This window comes from Grammomys surdaster, unplaced genomic scaffold, assembly GCF_004785775.1.
Source record: "Grammomys surdaster isolate TR1022 unplaced genomic scaffold, NIH_TR_1.0 437, whole genome shotgun sequence".
In the NCBI taxonomy this organism is placed as follows: domain Eukaryota; kingdom Metazoa; phylum Chordata; class Mammalia; order Rodentia; family Muridae; genus Grammomys; species Grammomys surdaster.
The window spans coordinates 49,088-72,769 of record NW_021604856.1 but is presented as its reverse complement, the minus strand read 5'-3'; the positions used below and the strand labels follow the sequence as shown (position 1 = coordinate 72,769).

General features: G+C 44.5%; 1 protein-coding gene and 1 pseudogene across 1 annotated transcript in view; one reads left to right on the top strand and one right to left on the bottom strand.

Annotated features, from left to right (window-relative positions):
• Window positions 1-23,682, top strand: part of Snx1 (sorting nexin 1) — a 39,137-nt gene that overhangs the window by 13,720 nt on the left and 1,735 nt on the right. The window contains exons 2-12 of the mRNA XM_028781453.1: window positions 420-531; window positions 7,801-7,928; window positions 8,438-8,504; window positions 12,087-12,130; window positions 15,231-15,372; window positions 16,373-16,451; window positions 16,980-17,055; window positions 18,829-18,942; window positions 19,134-19,227; window positions 20,300-20,505; window positions 22,843-22,986. Of these exons, the coding sequence (XP_028637286.1) occupies window positions 420-531; window positions 7,801-7,928; window positions 8,438-8,504; window positions 12,087-12,130; window positions 15,231-15,372; window positions 16,373-16,451; window positions 16,980-17,055; window positions 18,829-18,942; window positions 19,134-19,227; window positions 20,300-20,505; window positions 22,843-22,986 (1,206 nt within the window). The remainder of the gene's footprint in view (window positions 1-419; window positions 532-7,800; window positions 7,929-8,437; window positions 8,505-12,086; window positions 12,131-15,230; window positions 15,373-16,372; window positions 16,452-16,979; window positions 17,056-18,828; window positions 18,943-19,133; window positions 19,228-20,299; window positions 20,506-22,842; window positions 22,987-23,682) is intronic.
• Window positions 5,026-10,615, bottom strand: LOC114632852 (annotated as a pseudogene).

Sequence of the window (23,682 nt, the reverse complement as noted above, 5' to 3'; positions counted from 1 at the left end):
AAAAAAAAAAAAGAAAAGAAAAGAAGAGGGGGGGGGGAGGGGAGAGGGGGAGGAGGAGAGAGAGAGAGAGAGAGAGAAGGTCACCAGAACAGAAAGGCATTGGGGCAGAATTTTTTTTAGAAATTACCTGTGTGTATCCATACCCATGTCGGTATCGTGTGGTTTGGGATATCATATTCCAGCAAGATGTTGGTTATACAAATTAACCTAATACGTGTGAACTTAGCCCTGTGGTCACCTGAGCAGCAGCATTCTCAGTTCGAGCAATGGTCTGCCTCTTGCTGAGCCAGCTAACTAGTGAGCCTGTCTTCTTCTAAACACCTGTGAGAGTGGAGGGACGCATGCCATGGTCCCTTTCTAGGTAGGCCAAGTTTGTTTTTACTGGTTCCATTTTGTTCAAAATATCTTTTTGTTTTCAGACTAAACCCCAGTCTCCAAAGAAAACCACATCCCTTTTTCCTGTCAAAAATGGTTCCAAAGAAAATGGGATCCATGAGGAACAAGACCAAGAGCCACAGGACCTCTTTGCAGGCAAGTAGAGACTCAAAATGTAGGCCCCTTCAGTTATGAGTTATTAAATTGAAAACCATTGTACATATGCATAAGTTAGAAAGTTTGAGCCTGGCACAATAGAGTCTGTGTCTGTGACCCAGCACTTGGGAGGTAAAGACAGGAGGATCAGGAGTCTAAGGCCATCATCCTTGGCTGCCTAGCAAGTTCAAGGCCAGCACAGGCCAAATGAGACCTTGTCTCAAAAAAATAAAAATCAAACAAACATACAAACAAAAACCCCTAAACAAACAAACAAAAATCTAATTTTTATGAGTTAAATTATTAAATATTAAAAATCTAGTCAGAGGAAATACTGAATCACAGGAACTCACAAAAGTATGAGGTTATTGGCCATTGCAGTTAGCTCTAGACTTTTATTTGAAATGTGTAGTTTTTCTGTGTAACTTGACCTAGAGCTCACAATCCTCCTGCATCAGCTTCTCAAATAGTTGGGATTGCAGGTACATCCTATCACTTTGGGCCTTATTTAGGTAATTTGAGACACTATTTTACTATGTATCCTTGACCAACCTGTAATTAGCTGCGTGAACTAGGCTGGTCTCAGACTTCTGACTGTGTCTCTGCCTCCTAAGTGCTAGAACTTGGACATGGGCCCTCATGCCCAGTCCTTAGAACCATGAGAGGTAGAGACAGAGAGACTAGTGGAGGTGGAATATATATATGAATCTTACATGAATCTGAGTTTAGAAGAAAAATTGAAAGTTTATGTAAATCTTGATATTTTAAATTTGAATATAAACAAAAATGCCCAGGCGGTGTGAACAGGAAAGGAACAAATTGGCTGGAAGGATATAAAGGCTTAGAAGATTTCCTGCCTCATTTGGTCTCTGAAACCTTGATGTGCACACTATGCGTTCTGGTAGTTAATGGTCTTTTGGAGGGAGAGGAATAGATGAAAGAAAAAGAATAAAATGCAAAGAATGAATTGTCTTTACCTAGCACATTGAAAAGAAGGCACACTTTCTGTGTTTGAGCCTTTGAAATTGATGTGATCTTCCCTTACATGGCGTGAGCTCTTGTTGCCACAGTAACCCCTGTGATTGGTTCTCTGTGGATGTGGAGTTGTTACAGATTTTCTCAGCACTGTCACTGTGGTTTATGTCATCTGCTGTCAGTGACACAGGCAGACAGTTGCTGCCTCACTACTAAGAAAGGAACAGGGATACCTCTAGACAGGAGAGTCTACTGTGAAACCTGAGTGTGTTCTTAGGTGTTCCCGGTCAACTAATAGTGAGTGGAAATGCAAAGCTCAGATTTCTTTTCTGCAAGGTTACTGTAGTGCCGATCGGTCTCTCTAGAGCTCAAAGGCTTTTCAAACATATCCTTGTTAGGAATGCAAAGGAGAGAAGCCCATGCTTTCATCCCTAGGCATACTTAAAGGTTTGACCTGTCATAGTCATTTCTATAGGAAACGCTCAGCTTTTCAAAAGGCTTTTACATTCCTCTGGCAAACCACAGATATTTCAGTTATAGTTTTCATTCTGAAGATTGAGTCCAAGACCCTTGGGCGTGCCTAAGTGAGTGCTCTGCCGCTGAGCTACGCCTCCTCCCTTTGGTTTGGTTTGAGATAAGATTCTACTGTATAGCCCAGGCTAGCCTAGCTCTAGCTTTGGTGTTTCGTGGTTTTGGATTTTTTTGGTTTTTGGTTTTTCTACTTATTTGTTTGTTTTAGTTTTGGTGGGGTTGGTTGGTTGTTTGTTGAGACAGTGTCTTTGGGTCTCTCTCCCCCGCCCGCCCGCCCTCCCTCCCCCCCTCCCTCCCTCCCTCCCTCAATCTCCCTTCCCTCTCTCCTTTTCCTTCATTATTCTGTGGCCCAGGCTAGCTTCAAAATCATGGCAGTCCTTCTGCCTCAGTCTCCAAAGTGTGAGGTTATAAGTATGAAGGTTAGACTACACCATGTCCAGATGAGACAGGGTCCTTTTATGTAGCCCAGGATGGCCTCAAACTCCTTATCATTCCTTTATCCAACTTCAGCTTCTTAGGAATGTTTTTTCATGATACAGGGATTGATCCTAGGTCCTCACAGACATGAGGCAAGTTTCCTTTCACAGAAAAAGATCCCCAGGATCTTACTTAGGCTTTCTGTTGCTATGATGAAACACTCTTGCTCTGAGGAAAGGATTTGTTTTGATTACACTTCTGCACCATCAAAAAAGTCCATCATCAAAAAGGCAGGAACCTGGATGCAGGACCTGATGAAGAAGCCATAAACTGGTGCTGCTCACTGGCTTGCTTCTTATGGCTTGCTCATCCTGCTTTCTTATAGAGCCCAGGACCACCAGCACAGAGGTGTCCCTACCCACAGTGGATTTGCCTCACATCAATCACTAAGGAAATATCCTACAGGCCTGCCTACACCCCAATCTTACAGATGCATTTTTCAATTAGGCTGCCTCCTGTTAGATGACTGCGCTTGTGTCAGGTTGACATAAAAAGTAGCCAGGACACTAGCATATCATCATCATCATCATTATTATTATTTAGAATTTAATTATTTAATACAACTGCTAATCTAATATATCACGAATAAAATCTAAGCAATCACTTCACAAAACGAGTTATATTCAGCAAACATGCATTAATAATCCATACAACTTAACATTACCCCAGAAAAAGAATTAGATATAAAAGTTCGTATAATTTTTAGTGGTTGTCAAATCTTAGGGCACAGAGTACCAAAAAAATTGTAAAAACAAATTTCAGATATTTTCAGTAAAATGGTAAAAAATTTAATAAGCCTTTAAGTTTTCATAATTGGCTCGAGATTAAAGCATCAAGCTGTCTCCAGTCTATCTAAACAGACAGAGGAATAGTTAAAATGACTGACACTTTAGTTACAATGGTACCGGAAGTCTCTTCCTTCTGTCAAAACCCTTTTGGGTTAAATTTTTCAGTGCAAACATGTCTTTGTAAATACTGTGAGAATATGAACTTGGAGTCATATGTAGCATTGGGACAGAAATGAAATCTAAAACATTAAGTCTGACTGGCCAGCAGAAAGTCTATGGTTCCCAGACTGTCAACACCTTGCCAATACAAAACTAAGACTATCTGAATGGCTACCTGGCTACCCAACTGGCTGACGCTCTTCTACGGAATTGCCTTACTATATGTCAATGCAATGTTCACACTCCATTAACCTGTTTCTACAGAGTGTGATTACCAGAGCGCCAAATGTATAAACACAGGGCAACTCAAAATGCAAAGACCTCTTCAAACAAAAACTTTCTTTTCTATTCTTAACGCTCTATCATGTTATTCTTGAGTTAATAAGAAAGGAAATGGCTGAGCAGTGGTGGCACACGCCTTTAATCCCAGCACTTGGGAGGCAGAGGCAGGCGGATTTCTGAGTTTGAGGCCAGCCTGGTCTACAGAGTGAGTTCCAGGACAGCCCGGGCTATAAAGAGAAACCCTGTCTTGAAAAACCAAAAAAAAAAAAAAAAGAAAAGAAAAAGAAATGAAGGGAAGCTTTGAACACATCTTGTACTTTTCATCAAGGCTAAAGTGCAAAATATTTCCATAATCTCTGGTATTTTAATAGAGAAAAGCATCAAACATACATAATAAAGGAACAGTAAAATACAGAAGAAAAAAACTCTCAAATGTACAGAGAAATACATGTATTTTCACCAACTTAAACTTCTCTTTCTTCAGTGAAATCTGTAAATGAACTATGTTCCCAAAGAACTCTGTGCGACTCTTCTCCATGATCAGAAGTTCTAAACTTACAGCGGAAACACATGACGAAACCAAAACATTGCATGACAATGGACACTAAGTTCGTAAAGAACCTCCTTTAAATGAGATATTATGTAAGAAAATACCATGAAAATAATAATCCTATGAGAATTGTTTTAAGCACAGTAAATTTGAGCCTTAGTCTTCATGAAGATACTACAGTTTGTATAGAAAACTCCAACGGGAAAAAGTCAGAATACATATAGTCCAACATTCTTTAAGCTAAAAACCTTTTGAAAGGGGGAAAGATGACTGATGGCCAACTGAATCTTAAGTTGGCAGAATCCCAGTACTTGGGCAGGAGTATTACTCCAAGGTCAAGGCCAGCCTGTTCTACTCAGCAAGTTCCAGGCTAGCCAGGGTTTATAATGAGACCCTGTCTCAAAAGACCAAAAACTGAAAGGAAAAAATAAAGAATACAGAACTACAAGAAACTCCTAGGTCAGAGTGTCCTCCCCAAAGGAACCGCATGTTCTAGAAGCATATAACTTAGATTTACTGTTAAGGGAGTGGAGAAGTACTGAGTTACTAGAGTCCCTTCCAAAAAGTATGTCTTTAAATTAAGGAGACATTAATCTAATAGTGTAAACAAGTCTGGCTCAGAAAGAGAACTGAATATATCCCAGATCTGTCCATGAAAGTAACAATGGTGCATCTTTAATAGTAAAGGAATAGACTAGGAAAAGTTCAGTCTCAGAATTGCTTTTTAAAAGCTCATTTGTGCTCCTCAGTGGGTACATAATAAAGTTCCATGGGTTTGTTCACTTTCCAGCATTTCTCACTGACCAATTCCAAAGAAGAGGAGCCATTTAAAACTGTGAACTGGCCACTGGCTGTGGCTATGTAAATAGTGTTCTGTCTCTCACTGGCTGTATCCAGGTTCATCTGGTTTGATTCTCCTTTGCTTCAAAGCTCTTCTAAAGCTAACCTCATGCCAGATACTTGGATAAGTGATCAATGGTGGCATTGCCTGAAGCCTTTATGTCTCTTGTCTGTGTGCTGTTGCCCTTCTCCATAAGCGCTGGATGGGGCCTGGAGACTAACTCAGTCTCACTAGTACCATCCATCACTGGATCAATTGCCACTGCTGCATTGCTGTTACCAAATTCAAGCCCAGAGTCATCAGATGTTTTGGTCCGTTTGTTACTAGGGCCCGCTTCCCGATTGCTGTGTGTGGATGCATTACTACAATGGGAACTGTCACCACTGTCTTCTGCTGCGCTGCCATTTTCAGTCTGCTGCTTTTTGCCCCACTATAATCTGCTCATGGCCTGTATCGTCAGCCCTCCTCAGTGCTGTGGCTGAGAGCCTGCTGAGTGTTGTGCTTGTTGATCCTTGCTAACACTCTCTCTTGATGAGCTTCAGACTCATCACGCCTTGGATAAGTCTTGCTGATGAGTGCATCAAAGTTTGGGTCCGGCCTTAGTGATCTTTTAGAAACCAGTTTTTCCTTGACAGGTAGGACATTCTTTGTTGCCACTTCTAAGGGCTGTGATAATACAATCTGCACAAAACTGATGTAAATACTCCTTTGTGGTCATGATGTTCTTCAACATATCCAAACAAATTGGGCACATTAATTCACTGTGTAGATTTCTAGGTGAAACCACAATTTCTAAGCCATCTGTTATTGCCTCATGAGATGTTCGTTGTAACTCGTACAAACTGAATTCCCATGTTTTGCTTAATGGTTGAGTTCCATTTGTCTGCATAGCCTGAGACATTTAGACTCCTGCCCCAGCCCATGGCTGCACTGGCCATGGCTGGAGCGAGATCCAGCCGCTGGCACCTCTGTACAATATGGCGAGCCTCGGCTTCTATTATTGTTGTTGTTGTTGTTGTTAGACAATGTTTGACTAAATTGCTCAGGAAGACCTTGAATCCTCCTGCCTCAGCCTCTGAGTAGCTAGACTTCAGGTCTGTGCTCTAGGCCTGGCTGGAATGCTGGGATTACAAATTCATCCCCAGTTTCACCCAATGAATAATTTGAGTGAATAGTACATGTTTCATTTACTAACTTGATCTGTTATGTTGGACCTGCATAAAGCAAATCAATCTCCTATACAAACTTGAGCTGACTCCTTGTTTCAAAGGCCTCACAACCTAACATATCCATTCTGTGTGCTGCTCCTGGTTTTATGCCCCACGGCAGGGTATTTTGCAGAAATGATTCACACTCAGTGATGAGCACAGTAACCTACAACTGTCTCTGGGTTCTGCCTGGCCCCTAGTGAAAATCTAGAAAGAAAAGGAAGCAGTTTTCTCTGTGGTTCCCAAGACTAAACTGAATACGTAACAGACCAAAACCCATAAGTGAATATTTATGTTTTTCTTTACTAAAAAGAAAAAACAGTGAACTGGTTAGGGTTAGACCTTCTAGCTTTACTGCTCTACATTGGAAGTACATTTGCATAAGAAATTGTAGTGTCTAAAAATGGCACAAAATGCTATTTTAGAAGTCATTTCTCTGGAACACACAGAGAACGAGTTGTTCTGCTCACCTGTGTCTTCTCCAGATAGAGGCAGTTCTTAAAGTGCAGGCCGGATCTTCTCTTCAAAATCTGAAATGTTTTCAGGTCTGCTGCTCTCTCTCCCCATTCTGGTAGCATTTACAAATGAGAGCTTACTCTGTCAGGATATAGCTGAACTGTCACTGTGACTAGTTGCTAAACCGACAACATAACTGTGCTGCGATCAGGTATACCAAACCCCACTTTCCCAAGTGTTGCTGTGCGTTTTCTGGTTGATATTTTTCCTGAGACTTCCTCTGATGCGGACTTGCCTGATCTGTCATGCTGTGTATAAAGCAGACAACCAGAGGTACTCTCTTGTACAAACAAGAATAAACAAACTTCATGTAAGGTTTTGAGTGACCACTCCTGTGATAGGTTGTATATGCATGGCCCAGGGAGTGGCACTATTTGGAGGTGTGGCCTTGTTGGAGTAGGTGTGACATTGTGGGCGTGGGCTTTAAGATCCTCACTCTAGTTGCCTGGAAGCCAGTCTTCTGCTAGCAGTCTTCAGGTGAAGATGTAGAACTCTTAGCTCCTCCTGCACCATGCCTGCCTGGATGCCACCATGTTCCTGCCATGATGATAATGGACTGAACCTCTGAACCTGTAAGCCAGCCCTGATTAAATGTTGTCCTTATAAGAGTTGCCTTGGTCATGGTGTCTGTTCACAGCATTAAAACCCTAACTAAGACAGCTCTCAAGAGTAAAATTATTTGACATGTTTATTTTGCTAGATTCCTGGTTCCCTAGCCTAGGGTAGCCAAACAGTTGTGTCTGAAATGAAAGGGAGAGCTTGCTCTACCAAACGTGTGCTAGAGCAGCCCTCTCCTCAGTGCCGTCTCCTTTGGCTCATGTAAAAACTGCCTCTTGTTTTTGTTATATTAGGTGCTTGCCATTCTTGCGGGCCTCAACCTGACTGACGTTCAGTCTTTAAAACCCACTGTTGACACTCATTTTAAACTATCAACTGTTTTAGATGCCACAGTGGAACTCTCCCTGGACAGCACACAGAATAACCAGAAGACAATGCCAGGCAAAACACTTATTTCTCATCCTCCGCAAGAAGCCACAAATTCTCCTAAGCCACAGCCAAGCTATGAGGAGGTGAGAGCATACGCTGTTGTTCTTCTCCCTTTTGCATCTTTGGGACTATGTGCTGCCAGGCTGGAGTTCTGTTGGAGTTGAACCTTAAGAAAACATTTACAGCTCCTGAAGGAAACATATGGTTAATGCCCAACCAGAATCAAATGAGAACTCTTTGTTAGACAGTGTCTGTTCCCCCAAGGACAACAAAAGGCTTTCATTGGTCACTAATGCTATTTACTGTCTGGAGCTCCCATATGCAGGAAGGAATACAGCCTCTCCCTATTCCCCATTTAGTCCGAAGGAGGCAAAGTCAACTAAAATTCTCGTTATTGTGAAAATAGGGGTGTGAGGAAATGTACATGAAATGACTGTGAACTGGTACACGACTTGTAGGCACTGGCTCACTGGTGTTGTGTGACAGAAGTGAGCACTGAGAAGAACATCCTTGGCTTTATATGTTCACAAGTAATGAATTGTGTGATGTTTAGCCTTCTTTATAGCAACTCTTCCTGTTTTTCTTTTTAAAGCTAGAGGAAGAAGAACAGGAAGATCAGTTTGATTTGACAGTTGGTATCACTGATCCTGAGAAGATCGGTAAGTGTCCTGGACCCTTGTGATGTCACCGTGAGCCCTGACCAGCTAGTTTGGGTGTGGCTCTCAGTGAAGCTGAGCCAGCAAATGTGAAGTGCTTCATCAGTTTCTTTTCTGGAACTGTGCTTCTGAAGTCAGAGAGTTCTCAAGCACATTACTTAGATTTTTTTTTTTTTTTTTATCTTTAGGAAGAAAATCCAGAGACTTGAACTATAACTATAATCTTTAGAAACTCAAATGGGGTTCAGAAGATTACTGAGGACACCTGTATCCATCTTCACAACCTGAGTTCAGTCCCCAAAGCCCACATGTTGAAGGATAGAACCCACTTTGAAAGTTGTTTTTCTGACCTCCACATGTGTGTCATGGGATGGTTGTGCCCACATACATAGAAATGCAAAATTAATTAATAATTTTTGTAAAAAGCCACAAACAGGAGCAGGAGAGATGACTCAGCAGTTAAGGGCACCCACTGCTCTTGCAGAGGACCTGGGCTCCTACAGTGGATGGCCGGCTACTCAGCAGGGTATTTATGGAAATCTTACTCAGTCCCTTCACCTATTAGAAGAGGAACATAAGGACAAGGAAGGCAGCATCCTGTTAAGGCAGCGTGTGGTTCACTGTAAAAGCAGGACCAGGGCCTTGGGTGACGTATCTAGGAGTCTCTTGCTGCCAACATCCTTAGTAGAATAATACAAATTTCTACTGCTACTAATTGTTTGAATATTTACTGTTGTGATTTTGAGCTAGGAAAAGGAGTTACCTAAGCTGTTAGCTACCTAGAGCTGCTGTAGCAAAGGACCACAAACTTAAAGACTTAAGACAATAGAAGTAAGCCAGGGATGGTAGGCTATACCTGTCCTTCCTGCTCTTGAATGCTGAGGCAGGAGGAGTGCCTTGAGTTTGAGGCTAACCTGGGCTACAGAATGAAAACCTATCTCAAAAACAAAAATTAGCGATTTTCTCACAGTTCTGAATCAGAAAGCCTAAAATCATGGTGTGGGCGTGGCCATCCATGTTCCTTTGAAATTGAAGGGAAGGAAGGACCCTGCCTGTCTTCTGCCTTCTAATCGGCTCAGGTGTGCCATGGCCTGAAGATGCAATAGCACCTTGTCACCACTGTCCCATGTTGTTCTAAGTCCCCACATCATCATCCCTCCAGGAACGCCGGGCTGAGTGGCCCTATTTCTTTTAAGGACACCGTCATGTTGTACTTGATCCATCCTGTCTTAGTCAGGGTTTGTATTCCTGCACAAACATCATGACCAAGAAGCAAGTTGGGGAGGAAAACATTTATTATCACCAAAGGAAGTCAGGACTGGAACTCAAGTGGGTCAGGAAGCAGGAGCTAATGCAGAGGCCATGGAGGGATGTTACTTACTGACATGCTTCCCCTGGCTTGCTCAGCTTGCTTTCTTATAGAACTCAAGATTGCCAGCCTAGAGATGGCACCACCCACAATGCCCTCCCATCCTTGATCACTAATTGAGAAAATGCCTTACAGCTGGATCTCATGGAGGTCTTTCCTCAAGGGAGGCTCCTTCCTCTGTGATAACTCCAGCTTGTGTCAAGTTGACACACAAAATCAGCCAGTACACACCCTAATATCTTTATTTTATCTGTGAAGACAACGTTTTCAAGTAAAGTCATGTTATCTAGAGGGGCATACCTGACCCTACATACAGAGTCATTTAAACAGCTCATAAATCAGATTGGAACACAAATTACTCTAAATGCTAATCTTTCATCCCCTTGTTCTATATTCTTAGTCACGTTGATGCCAAGAGGCCAGCTAATTAATACATTTTTTTCTATCAGGACCTGATCTTTGTAGCAGCGTATTCTGTTTGTGTGGGCTGTTTAGTCAACATGTGTGTCTCATTCCAGCACACATTTAAATAAGAACTGCACATTTACCAGGGTATTCTTTTTAGAATCTTGGCAATTTGCTTATGTCACCTCCAACTTGGAAGTTATTTAGGAGATCTGTGTGCATTTTCAGATTGTCATGTGACCAGGCTGCTTTCGGGGCTTCTGTACCTCTCTTTGCACACACTGCCATAGCTGCAGTGTCTGGAGAGAGGCCCTGCTTGGCTAATGTGCTCAGTGCACATGGACACTTAGGTTTTTCTTCCTGTGGCTACTAAAGTATGTAACTAACCATGACTGTCCTATGATGGGAGAAATTTCCATTATATTAAAAAAAATTGTTTTTAATGCATGGTAAAATTCTTAGTATTGGGCAATGTAAGTGTTTCAAAGTATTGTAAAGGTAGTGTCAATGTAAGGTAATTTGTTTACATTAGCTGTAGTTCCTGTTTTGCAACACCCTTTTTTGGTAGGTGTCAGTGAGATGGGTATACCTCCTATTTCTGTGCAATTTCTAGCCGTGCACGTGTGTGCGAGCGCACTTACAGATAAAAGCAAGCATTTTCAGCCATCACAGTGAAGGGACGTTGCAGAGTCTGATCCTGCTGACCCACTTCCCCCTGGCCGCCCCTCATTCCAGAGTCAGATCAGAAGCAAGACAACTGGGAATTGTTGACCTAGGCTTTCCTGTTTCATGGGAGGAGAAATCAGGGAAAGGGGTCGGGGAACCAACCCTAAACCCCACGGTCCAGCACTAGGGCTTTGTCTGGGTTCCAGTATCTGTCTGTTCAAGGCTCAGGGAATCAATAGTGCCTCTATGTCCCTAAGTGGTCTAGGTCGGAACACTACCACAGAGAAAAACAGTTGCTTGAATCCTAAATTATTTAATGGTCAATGGCTTTTTCATAAAAATTATTCCTCCAGGAAAGGGAGATTTTTGTGACATCAGGCAGCCCAAGTGTCTTCCTGCCAGGCCCTTTGCTCTGTGTGAGCATGCTGGATCAGAGAGGTCAGTGTCTGCCAGCACCAGTGCTGGGATCTCTGAAAGAGCAGACCAAGCCTGGAGCTAGCCTCGGGTAGAACTGCTTGTCTCCTTTTACATCAGTCGCTTCCTTCTCCTGCTCTGTACAGCAAGAGAATTGTTTGGTTTTGGACAGATGTGTGTAACCAGCCCAAATATTGGCGTGGTAACAAGAGATGAATTGTCAGTGTCCAGTGCAGCTCTGTGAGGGTATAAATGGAGCTTGGCTTTGAAACAGGGACTGACTCTCTTGTATAACTCAAACTGGGGCCCAGCCAGCATCCGTAGGGGCATGTGTGCCGCACAACCCCCAAGGCACAGGAAAAAGTGGATTTTAGGATTCTATATAAAGCCTGGAAATGCAGCACGCCTTCTAATAGAGGGCCCCCCCCACCCCCCAGCTTATGGTCTCTACATAAGATGTTACTGGATTAAAAAAAAAAGAAAAAAGAAAAAAAGCCGGGTTGTGGTGGCGCACGCCTTTAGTCCCAGCACTTGGGATGCAGAGGCAGGCGGATTTCTGAGTTTGAGGCCAGCCTGGTCTACAGAGTGAGTTCCAGGACAGCCAGGGCTACACAGAGAAACCCTGTCTCGAAAAACCAAAAAAAAGAAAAGAAAAAAAAAGATGTTACTGGATTAGCTTTCCTTTCCTTAATTGAAAGAATAATTCCCTCCTGTTTGTTATTCTCCCACAGGGGATGGTATGAATGCCTATGTAGCCTACAAAGTCACTACCCAGGTGAGTCCCAGTGGCCTGCCCATGTCCTCAGTAGTCGTGACTGCTCACACCAAGGTTAACACCTAGACTATTTCCAATAACCTCCTCCGATGTATCAAGCTGTAGCAAGTCTACATTGCCCTGTTAATCTTATTTTATGTGTATGAATGTTTTGCCTGCATGTGCACCATGTGACCATGCTTGCCTAGTAGCCACAGAGCTCAGAAGAGGGTGCTAAAACCACTTGGAACCAGAGTATCAGATGACTGTAACCTGCCATTTGGGTGCTGGGAACTGAACCCCAACCCAGATCCCTTGGGAAAGCAGCCAATGCTTTTAACCTCTGAGCCATGTCTCTGGGCCCCCTGCCTTTGTAGTCTTAACTAGGTACACCAGCCTAGGCCTCCCCAGTGTTCTTCCGGAAAGCTGGTACTTTAGTGTGTAACTGTGCAAGGTTTAAGATGTTCATCATATTTCATTTTTTCCCTATCCCTCTTAGGAAGTATGTGTCTGTAGCTAGTTTAGTGGATTGTCTCAAATGAAGAGTAATTATCAGTTTACAGCTTTTCAGTTCTTAGACCAGACATGGTGGCCTTCATCTGTAGACCCAGCACTACAGAGGCAGAAGCAGGAGGATTAGGATTTGGAGAACAGCCTGGGGTACTTAATTGAGACCCTTTTTCTTTTTTTTTCTTTTTTTTTCTTTTTTTTTTTTTTTTTTTTTTTTTTTTTTTTCGAGACAGGGTTTCTCTGTGTAGCCCTGGCTGTCCTGGAACTCACTCTGTAGACCAGGCTAGCCTCGAACTCTCAAACTCAGAAATCCACCTCCCAAGTACTGGGATTAAAGGTGTGCGCCACCACTGCCCGGCCGAGACCCTTTTTCAAAGAAGCAAAATCTATGTATATGCACCCTCAGAGCAGAGGGATTTGAGGTAGGTTGGTGTTGGAGACAGATCTCCCTATGTAGCCCATGCTAGTCTCAAGCTTATGCTATGTTCACCTGAGCCTCTTTAGCACTGGAACTACAAGTGTGCACCACCACACCTGACACAAAGCCAGACTGTCTGCCTCAGTCTCCCAAGTACTGGAATCATAGGCATTTTGCCACTGTACCTGACTTTTTCCCCATACTTTCTATAACTTATATTCCTTGAATCTGGCCCTTCTTTAATTAGATACTGTTTTGTCACTCTAGTCAAAGAGAGCCCTGGCCCACTGCCTTTGGGCACTGCTGTGAGCACTGTTGGCGCGTCAGCACTGCCTTCCTGGTTGGCTGGCACAGCCACGGCTCTATAGCTCATGAAGCACTTGCCCCCTGAGCTGTCTCCTTTCCCTTATAAACAGTCTTGTATGTGCGTCCTTAAGGAGTGTGATATCTTGAGTTGAGTTTCATAAAGATAATCGCTGAATCATGCCTCCTTTCTCTAGCATGGTTCCCAGCCCTCGCCCTGGTGGGACTTACAGTAGTTAGTCTGCTACGTGAGTTACTGCAGTGTACAACCCTGTTCTCCCTCAGCCTTCCCAGTCCTCAGAACTGAGCTCTGTGCATGCGTCCTCTAATGTCTCTGTGTCCCATGGACATGTTTCCCTAGATATGTAAATAACTAGGAAATATTAAATTCAAGGAATATAAGCTATTTTTAATGTCTTTGTACCAATTTATTCAAAATCTCATTGATTCGTTTCCTTGCCAGTACTTGGCAGAGCCAACCTCTGTAAATTTTGCCCATTTGGCAAGTATCAATATAAATATAAAGCTATGTCTCCTATATATTCCCTAGCTTTCCTGCTTTTTTAATTAAAAGATGCATGCATGCACAAATGCACAATGCATATATATGTGTGTTTGTGTATGTGTGTGTGTGTGTGTGTGTGTGTGTGTGTGTGTGTATATATATATATATATATAATTATTATATGTTTATATGTGTATGTATGTTGGATCTCCTGGGACTGGAGTTGCAGATGGTTGTGACTGACCATGTGGGATCTGGAAACTGAACCCTGGTCCTCTGAAGAGCAGCCAGTGCTCTTAACCATTGAGCCATTACCCCCCAGATTTTTTTTTTTTTAACTTTTACTAGAAGACTTCTTCGTGTTTCTCTCAACTACTCCTTAGCCTTCCAGCGAGCTCTAAAGCCTACAGCACTTTAGAGATTATTGTCTGCAGACAGTCATCTGATTTCCTCATCATGTTAGAAGCATTCTTCAGTGTGTCTTGTTTTGTTTGTTTGCTTTGACTCTAGTAGCTAAAGTAAGTCAATTAATGACAAATTGCTTACAGATGGCCATAGAATTGTATCTTTTAACTAGAATTCAATATTAGTTTAATTAGAGCAAGTGTTCTTAACCTAGAAATGAAACTATATTTGAATTTTATTGGTTGCCTTTGTAACCTCATATACACTTGAGTGTGCATGTGTGTGTACTTATGTGTTTCCATGTGGACACACAACAATTTATTGGATATCTTTATAGCTCTCTGTCTTACTGACTTAGACAGGGCCTCTCATTGGACCTGAAGCTTGCCTTTTTGGCAAAACTAGTTGGCTAGAAGGCGCTGGGCATCTACCTGTCTGTCTCTACCTCCACCTCCCCAGTGTTGAGGTACAGGCATGTTCAGCCTTGCACAGCTCTTTTGGTTTGGTTTGGTTTTGGTTTGGTTTGGTTTTTGGTGTTTTGAAACAGGGTCTCTCTGTGTGGCCCTGGATGTCCTGGAACATGGCTCTGTAGACCAGGCTGGCCTCGAACTCAGAGATCTGACTGTCTCTTCTTCCCAAGTGCTGGGATTTAAGGTATACATCAACACCAACCCTACCCAGCTTTTTCTGTGGATACTGAAGCTTCAAACTGGTCCTTATCCTTCCAGAGCAAGTCTTCTTACCCAGTGAGCCTTCCACCCAAATCACATATCCTTTTTTTTTTTTTAATGCACTGAAAATTATTACTCTAAATAGAGTTTCTTAGATTCCCAGGCTGCCAAAAAAGAAAAGCCTCTGTTTTGGACAAAGTTATTTACCAGATGTCTAAAGGTCGAGGTAATCTGTTTCCTTTGATGTCAGCAGGATACTCATCCTGGATTTGGAATTAAATTGCCTTGTGTTTTCTTTCCCTGCCCAAGACGAGCTTACCGATGTTCAGAAGCAGGCAGTTTGCAGTGAAAAGAAGATTCAGTGACTTTCTGGGTCTTTATGAAAAGCTTTCAGAGAAGCACTCCCAGAATGGTTTCATTGTCCCTCCTCCACCTGAGAAGAGCCTAATAGGTAAGCCTGTGGTCTCTAATAACACGGGTACTGGAGAAGCAGCCACGCTATTTTTACATCTTCTCTCTCTGCCTCAGACTCATGAGTGCTAGAATCACAGGCACGCACTACAACCTGGGAAAGATAAAGTAGTGTTAGTGGTGGTATTTAAATACAGTGCCTCATGCATATTAGGTAGAAGCTATCACTGAGCTATACCCTTAATCTCAGGACTCTTAATGATTGCTCTTCCTTCCAGATTGAAATTGCTTTGGGGATTAGGGAAGGAACCTTCTTACTGCCATCAAGTGATTGTTAGTCTGTACTCAGAATCTCAGAGCATTTTTTTCTATTATTTTATTTTTAACTTCGTATGTATGGGGTTTTGCCTGCTTACATGTATGTGTACCACGTGTATGCAGGTGCCCAAGGACTTAAGAGGCTGCCAGATCCCTTAGAACTACAGTTGTGAACCCCGTGTGGGTGCTAGAAATAGGACCTATATGCTCTGAAAGAGCAGCTAGTACTCATAACCACTGAACACACACACACACTTGATTTTTTTTTTTTTTAGTTTTTTGAGACAAGAGTTTCTCTGTGTAGCCCTGGCTGTCCTGGAACTCACTCTGTAGACCAGGCTGGCATCGAAGTCAGAAATCTGCCTGACTCTGCCTCCCAAGTGCTGGGATTAAAGGCATGTGCCACCACTGCCCACACCCTTGTTTTTGTACCTCTAGATGGCTGGAACTTGCTATGTAGAACAAGCTGACCTTGAACTCACCAAGCTCTCTTTGCTTGTACCACCACATCCTTTTTTTAAAAGACAATATACATTCTAAATCCCACAGTTTACAGCCCCAGCATGTACACTCCTAAGGACTTAGTACAAGAACTTTAGTCCACCCCTGCTCCTGACTTTAGATGATGCCGTCCTTACTATCAGTCTTTCAGATAACTCTTTAAGCTTAGGTGTATCCTTGTTGCTATTCCTGCTTATTTTGTTTCTTAAAATCTACTCTAGGAATGACAAAAGTGAAGGTTGGGAAGGAAGATTCTTCTTCTGCAGAATTTCTTGAGAAACGGAGGGCTGCTTTGGAAAGGTAGGTGCCTGAGAGCTGTCGATGGTCATGTCAGGTAGAGAAGCTGCTGCTTTGCTTCTCTGCTGGAGATGAGCTGGGGTGAATATCAGCCTCAGCTACCTTTGTGTCGCTTCCCTTCCCACCTCAGTCCTGAGCCCTCTCTCTCCTCTCATCCCCACTGAACCGCCATATTTCCTTCTTGCATAATCTACTGCATGGTTCTGGGGAAATGTGAAGAACATGAAATTTTAAATTTGCTTAAGTGCCTTATCTGAGGCCATTTTACATAATAAAAGACACTTGAGTTCCTGCTAGCACTGGGCAGCATCCCAAACCTTCAGAGTCCTAACCAGAGCCGAGCAGTAGTGGTGCACCCCTTTAATCTCAGCACTTGGGAGGCAGACTCTGGCAGATCTCTGGGTTCAAAGCCAGCCTGGTCTACAAAGTGAGTTCCAGGACAGACAGGGTGACACAGAGAAACCCTGTCTGGAAACAAAACAAACCAGGGAAATAGAGTTCTAACCTGTTGGTGACTTTTTAACCCTTTAGGTACCTTCAAAGAATTGTAAGTCATCCCACCATGTTACAGGACCCAGATGTCAGGGAGTTCTTGGAAAAGGAAGAGGTTGGTATCACACAGCTCAGCCTCATCTCCGGCTCCCTGAGGGAAATGAAAGACTTACATGCTATAGCCAGTGAGTTTGTGTGACCCCCAAGGAGGACAGGATTTCCACGGCTCGAGTGAAAGCAGCTCTGTGTGTGGTCAAATGATGACCTATGGTGTCTCGCAGAGCAAAGTGCTCTGTTTGGCAGGGGCTCAGCATGCCTTTCATTCGTTACTAATTGTTTCAAACTGAATGTGTATTCTGTGCTAGGAAGCTGAGAGGCATTAGTTAAAAACCAGCAACCACGGACCACAGATTCACCATATAGCAAAAGAGTTGATGGAAGTGGACTTTTTTTTTTAAAGACTATGCATTCATGATTGTGAAAAATTGAAGACACCCCAATTGCTAGTAACTAAAGAACTAAATAAAATATATCCGCACAACAAACACCTTATGTTGACCACACACAAAGTGTAAAGGGATAAGGATGTAAGAAGCCTCAGATAGTATTTTCTGAAGCAGAAGGCACATGGCTGGAGAAAAATAGTATCTTAGAAAACTAGAATGAAGTCAGTTGTGTGGCAAGACTGTTGTTAGGCTTTTGTTACTATAATGAAAATGGGATTATCGTAATGAGACTTTTTTTCCCTCCAAAATGAAAATTTTTAATTGAAAATAATCTGTTAAAGCCTTAAGTCATTTCATTCTACTTCTGAATCTTTCTGATCTATCCTTTCCTCACTCGGTAACCCTAGAGCAGGGTTTGTTTTTGGAGATAGTTTGGACTGGGTAATCCTTTGGGGCTGGGCTGTGCTGAAAGATGCTTAGCTCTGCCCACTAGATGCCAGCAGTTTTCCCTCCCTAGATGGGACAACTCACATCATCTCCAGATATTGTCACATGTCCCCTTGGAGCAAAATGGTCTCAATTTGAGGACTGCATGACTTTCTGAACACCTAAGGCCCTTAAGATAGCTCCTGTGCTTAAGACATTCAATCACTCTGGGCTGTGGTGGCGCAGCCTTTAATCCCAGCACTTGGGAGGCAGAGGCAGGCGGATTTCTGAGTTCGAGGCCAGCCTGGTCTACAGAGTGAGTTCCAGGACAGCCAGGACTACACAGAGAAACCCTGTCTCGAAAAACAAAAAAACAAAAAAACAAAAAAAACCAAAAAACAAAAAAAAAGACATTCAATCACTGGGTAAACTCTCAAAGCTGTGAGTCCCCTTCTGTGCAGGGACCTTCGATTTTTTTTTTTTTTTTTTTTTTTTTTTTTAGATTTGGCCTCTCTACCTAGCCTTGACTATGTTGGGATTAAAGGTGTGTGTCACCACACCCTGCAGGAGCCTTTAACTTTAACAAAGGAATGCAGTCCTCTGCAGGGGGAAATCCTTGCTCTGAATTCCTGATGACCTCAGCTAGTTACCATGTAAAGGTAGAATGAGGGAACCAACTCCACAGAGTGCCGTGGCCCATGCGGACACCCAAAATAATTTTCATGTTAAAAAAATATGAAGAAATGCTTGGTATTTAAGTAGGTCACATCTGGGTAGGCAGACAGCCTGGCCACATAACAAACACTCAGTCTGCTCTCTTTCTGTAAATAATATCAAAAGCTGAGTAATTGATTCTTACTGCCATGGGGCTTTGGGTTTGCTTCTCATTTACTAGTCTTAGATTCCTGTTAGCATAGTCAAGTAACCTGCTGACAAGTTTTGGACATGCCATGATGGACACTCTTCTGAATCTAAAGCGGCAGCAGGTAACTTGCATCCCTGCCTTGGTCTCACAGCTGCCTCGAGCGATGGGTACGCAGGCTTTGAGTGGTGCTGGTCTCCTTAAGATGTTCAACAAAGCTACAGATGCAGTCAGCAAAATGACCATCAAGATGAACGAATCGGACATTGTGAGTAGCCATGCCTCTCAGATGCCCTGAGAAGTCCTGAAATTTCTGAGATTACTTTCTTTTCAATTAAAACAAAACAAACAAACAAAACCAAACAAACAAACCAGCCCTCGGTAAAAGCTGCTAAAGAAAGGCAGCTCCTTGCACTTGGTTGAACATTTTCAAGCCGGCTCTGGGCTGTGTGTTTCCAGTGGTTCGAGGAGAAGCTCCAGGAGGTGGAGTGTGAGGAGCAGCGCCTTCGGAAGCTGCACGCTGTGGTGGAGACGCTAGTCAACCATAGGAAAGGTAACCACTGCTCACACACGCCTGCACTGGGGGAAGTCGGTGTCCTCCGTGGGCTGGAGATGAGAGGCTGGCTGTTCCCAGCCATCCAAGTGGAAATTGTCCGCCTACCTGTTGCATGATGTTCTGATAAGCAAGATACATCCCGCTCTCCTGGCAAGAAACATGATTTAAACCACTATGAGCAGTGGGTGGAGGGAGCCTGCCTGGGTACACGCTGCTTCTCTTGATGGGAGTTGGAGGCTTACATCCACGTTGCTGGTTTTGCACATGGTCATACTAGCAAGGTATGGAGGCAGGGACGCCTTCTATGTCTTTCTTCCCCCTCCTTTATAGTGAGCTTTGCTTAATTGGGAACTTGCAGAATTTTCCAAATTTGAATGCTTTCCTTCTGTGTCTTAAACATGCTGCTAGCAAGAAATCTAAAAGACCATTAGCATGAAGCCAGTGTAAGGGCTGGCAAGCTATGACATGGCTGAAAGAACAGATTTGCCCTTGGACCCTGTTGCTATGAGAAGAGTATGCTGCAGAGACAATGTGTGGCCTACAGAGCCCAAGGTTCTGACTGGCCCCGTACAGAAGGTTTGCTCTGCAGAAGAAAGTGGAATAGTCTGTTTGTGGTGTCTGTCTGTGTGTGGTGTGGTGTGTGTGTGTATGTGGTGTTATGTCTGTGTGTATGGTGTTGTGTCTCTATGTGTGGTGTTGTGTCCGTGTGTGTGGTGGCTGCCTGTGTGTGTGTGATACATAGATGTGATAGTCCGTGAGCTCCAGCATAAATACCAGAGCCACTCCTTCCCTTGGCCTGGTGACATGAGTAAGCAGTTGACTCTCCAAGAATGTTGGGGCTTCTTCATCAGGCAGCCAGACTTAGTCATATGTAGACAGCGAGAGCGTTTCCCTCCCAGTCCTGTGACCAGCTGAGGCCATTTCCCTTCATTTTGAGTTTGGAGACTGGGCTGCAGAGCCCTTAGTTGTCAGATACGTAGGGGCCACAACAGGCTGTGCTCTGCAGGGTCGACCGCCTTTCTCCTTTCCTGAGAGATCAGAAGCCTCTGCTGTCTTTGCCTCTTTCCAGAGTTAGCGCTGAACACAGCCCTGTTTGCCAAGAGTCTAGCCATGCTTGGGAGCTCCGAGGACAACACAGCGCTGTCTCGAGCACTCTCCCAGCTGGCTGAAGTGGAAGAAAAGATTGAGCAGCTCCACCAGGAACAGGCCAACAATGACTTCTTCCTCCTTGCGGAACTCCTGAGTGACTATATTCGCCTCTTGGCCATTGTCCGAGTAAGCCTCCCTCCCGTCCTTCCCCCAGCTGTCTTTTGCTCGTCACTTGCTCGTTTTTAGCTTAGGCGTGGTTGTAGGTTTACTCTTGAGAGGACCCTGTACACCCAGCAACCCACTTAAACCAGCCGGTACCTCTAGTTATCCTGAGCCCCACAGCAGCCCACTCTTGGATTTCCAAGTTGGCCCATTATTGTTGAGGACAGACAGTATTCTCTGTGCACCTTTCTCCAAGCAAGGCTTATTACAGACTGCTGCTTGGCTCCTGGAGCAGTGACTCTGCAGTCCTTTGGTCTTTGCCCTGATAAGAGCTCTTGCTGGCTTCCACTTGTCTTTCCAGTGTGAGGAGTCAGGTAATGATACAGTACTGGCTTGGTGCGCATGGAGGCGTGTGCTGAGAGCTTTCAACAGGGCCCACCCTCCTTGTGTTGTGCTAACCACACTGGTAGCAACACTGCACGCTGTCCCTCAGGTCAAATACCTCATGTCTCTGGTGACCTGTTTCCAGAGCTCTCGAACCAGTTAAGGAAGCTTTCCTGGGCAGTAGCTCTTGCATGGCCTCCTCGGTAAAGGGAGAACCGAGAGGAACCTGGCATTTGCACTGTGAGGACCTGATTCTGCACAGTATCAGGATGCATGAGCCTCTCCTGCTCCTAATCCTCGGTGCATCTCCCACTGTGGAGCTTTTGTGTTGGGTCAGGAGCTGAGCTGCTGCCTGGGTCCTCACTTCTAGCCCGAGAGCTGTTCCTTGTCCTGCTAATTCCAGACAGATATAAGAAAGCAAGCCTGCTGAAGGGATTCTAAGAACCAGTTAGACTTCTCAGGCTAGAAAGCCATGGGGAAGGGCTCTCTCTGTCCAGGGAAAGCTTTCTGTGAAGAGCATTGTTTTGGGGGGCAGGGGTTCCCTAGAGACCACTGCTTTTGGAAATGACTCTAGGCAGGGTGAACCTTTGTGAACAGGGCAAAGAGAAGCTAAGCTTTGTTTTCCATGGGCTGGAGCAGCAACCTGAGAGCAGAGAGCTCTGAGCAGGTCTCTTCTCAGAGAGCCCATGCCACCTTCCTCATGTCAGGAGCGAGCAGTGGTAATGGAGAAATGAGCAAAGGTTTCTTTTCTGTCCTTCCCTGAAGTCCTGTTAACCCAGTGGGCTAGTTTAAGCCTTTTCAGATGTGGAGTCACCCTGTACCTGAACTTTTGACATTAAAGTGCTAAGAAAGTTCAGGAGCCAGGAATGGAAACACATGCCTGTAATCCCAGCTGGGAGGCTCCAGCAAGAGGATCATGGGAAATTCTAGGCCAGCCTATGCTACATAGTGAGTTCATTGAATACATAGTGAAGCCTGTGCAGAGCTAGAGAAAGCGACTTCAGTGGCCCTGCACGCTGCCTTCAGTAGGAGCTGTGCTGAGGAACCTTTGCAAGGAATGGAGAGCAAATGAAGAGGGCCAGGCTGGCCCCAGGTTCGCTTCCTGCTGTGGACTGCCTCTGAAGCCTGTTAGTGCAGGTGGCATGGCCAGCAATTGTCCTGACAGTGCTCCTTCTGTCCCAAGACAGGAGGCCAGTAGTGACCTTTGCAGAGCCTAGAGCAGCCTGTGAGTGAGTGTGAGGTGAAGTCTGTGAGTAGGTTGTGGCCATGTTAAGTGTTTATGTAAGGTCTCCTTAAGCTGCCAGCATAGTGACTTGAGAGACTGGAGCAGGAGTTCAAGGCCATCCTCAGCTATACAGTGAGGTCAGGCCTGCCTGGCCTGCCTGAGACCTCGTCTCAAACGGAGAGAATTGTGTTACCACGCCTGTTGTTTGTATCAGTCGGTTTGAAAGGCTGCAGACCTAGACCTCGAGAGCTGAGCAAGGCCGGTTAAGTTTTGGTAGCTGCTTGTTGTCCCAGTACTCTGCACATATGTAACATCTCCTGTGATTGCTAACACAGTGATGGCTTTCCCAGGAGATAAGTTCCTTAGAGTGGGACCGTGTGCTTCACTCCCACGGTATTCTTGGCTCCTCACAGGTAGCAGACTCGGAAAACGTGTAGACTCTTGGTCTGACTTGGTTGAGGTAGGCAGTTTGGAAACCTTCTTAGTGTCAGGGATTGGCATCAGGCCACCCTCTGTGCTCCAGTCACCCAGCCCTGGGAGTAGCATGGCACTGGCCCACTGGAAGCTTGAAGAGGCCCTGACCCAAGCTTGTGCTTTTTAGGCATTAAGTGCCTCAGCTAACAGTGGCTGTAGAACCCTCGCTCAGTGCTTCCCTGGCACAGCCGCGGGGAGAGCCTCCTTCTAATAGAAGGCAGAGCCAGACAGGACTGCTGACAGCTGCCTGTGCTCCTCCCAACTGCCCTCCCCCACAGGCTGCCTTCGACCAGCGCATGAAGACATGGCAGCGCTGGCAGGATGCTCAGGCCACGCTGCAGAAGAAGCGGGAGTCTGAGGCTCGGCTGCTGTGGGCCAACAAGCCTGAGAAACTACAGCAGGCTAAGGAGGAGATTACGGAGGTGAGTTCCACCAAAGCTCGCCCAGCATGAGTAGAGTGCTGGTTCCTCCGTGAACACTGCTCCTATCCTGACCGTGGTCAGATGCTTAGGAGCCCACAATAGGCAAGAGAGCTAATTAAAGGGCCAGGGCTGCTGGGCAGGCCTGTGCGTGTGACTTCAGGGCAGCCTTGAGGACTGGCTCTCCACCAGTCTTATTTTTAAATTATTTTATTTTCATGGTTATAAATGTTTTGCCTGAATCTCTGTCTGCACCATGTTCATGCCTGGTGCCTGAGAAGGCCAGAAGAGGGTATTGAATACTTAGAAACTTGTGAGCCACCAACTAGGGGCTGGGATTTGAACCTAGATCCTCAGGAAGAATAGCCAGCGCACTTAATCCTTAGGATAACTCTAGTTCCTTGCATGACTCTTCAAGAAGCTACCTAAGTGATTCAGACATGCCTCTCCAGGAAAGACCTAAATTAAGGTGTTTTTTCCTGTGGTTTGTGCTGTGTCTCTGAGTTCCTGAATCAGTCTGCTATGGTGCTAAAGTTTTCTTAAAGGCTTGGCCAGAGGTCCATGGCCATCTATTCCCATTGTCTGATGAGCTGAGATATATACATTGCGAATCCCTTAGGTATCTCATCCTTCCCAAGGGGCCAGAAAGACGGAAGGATCCTCTGAGGTCTCCTGTAGAACTGATTTGTGGTGCTGGAA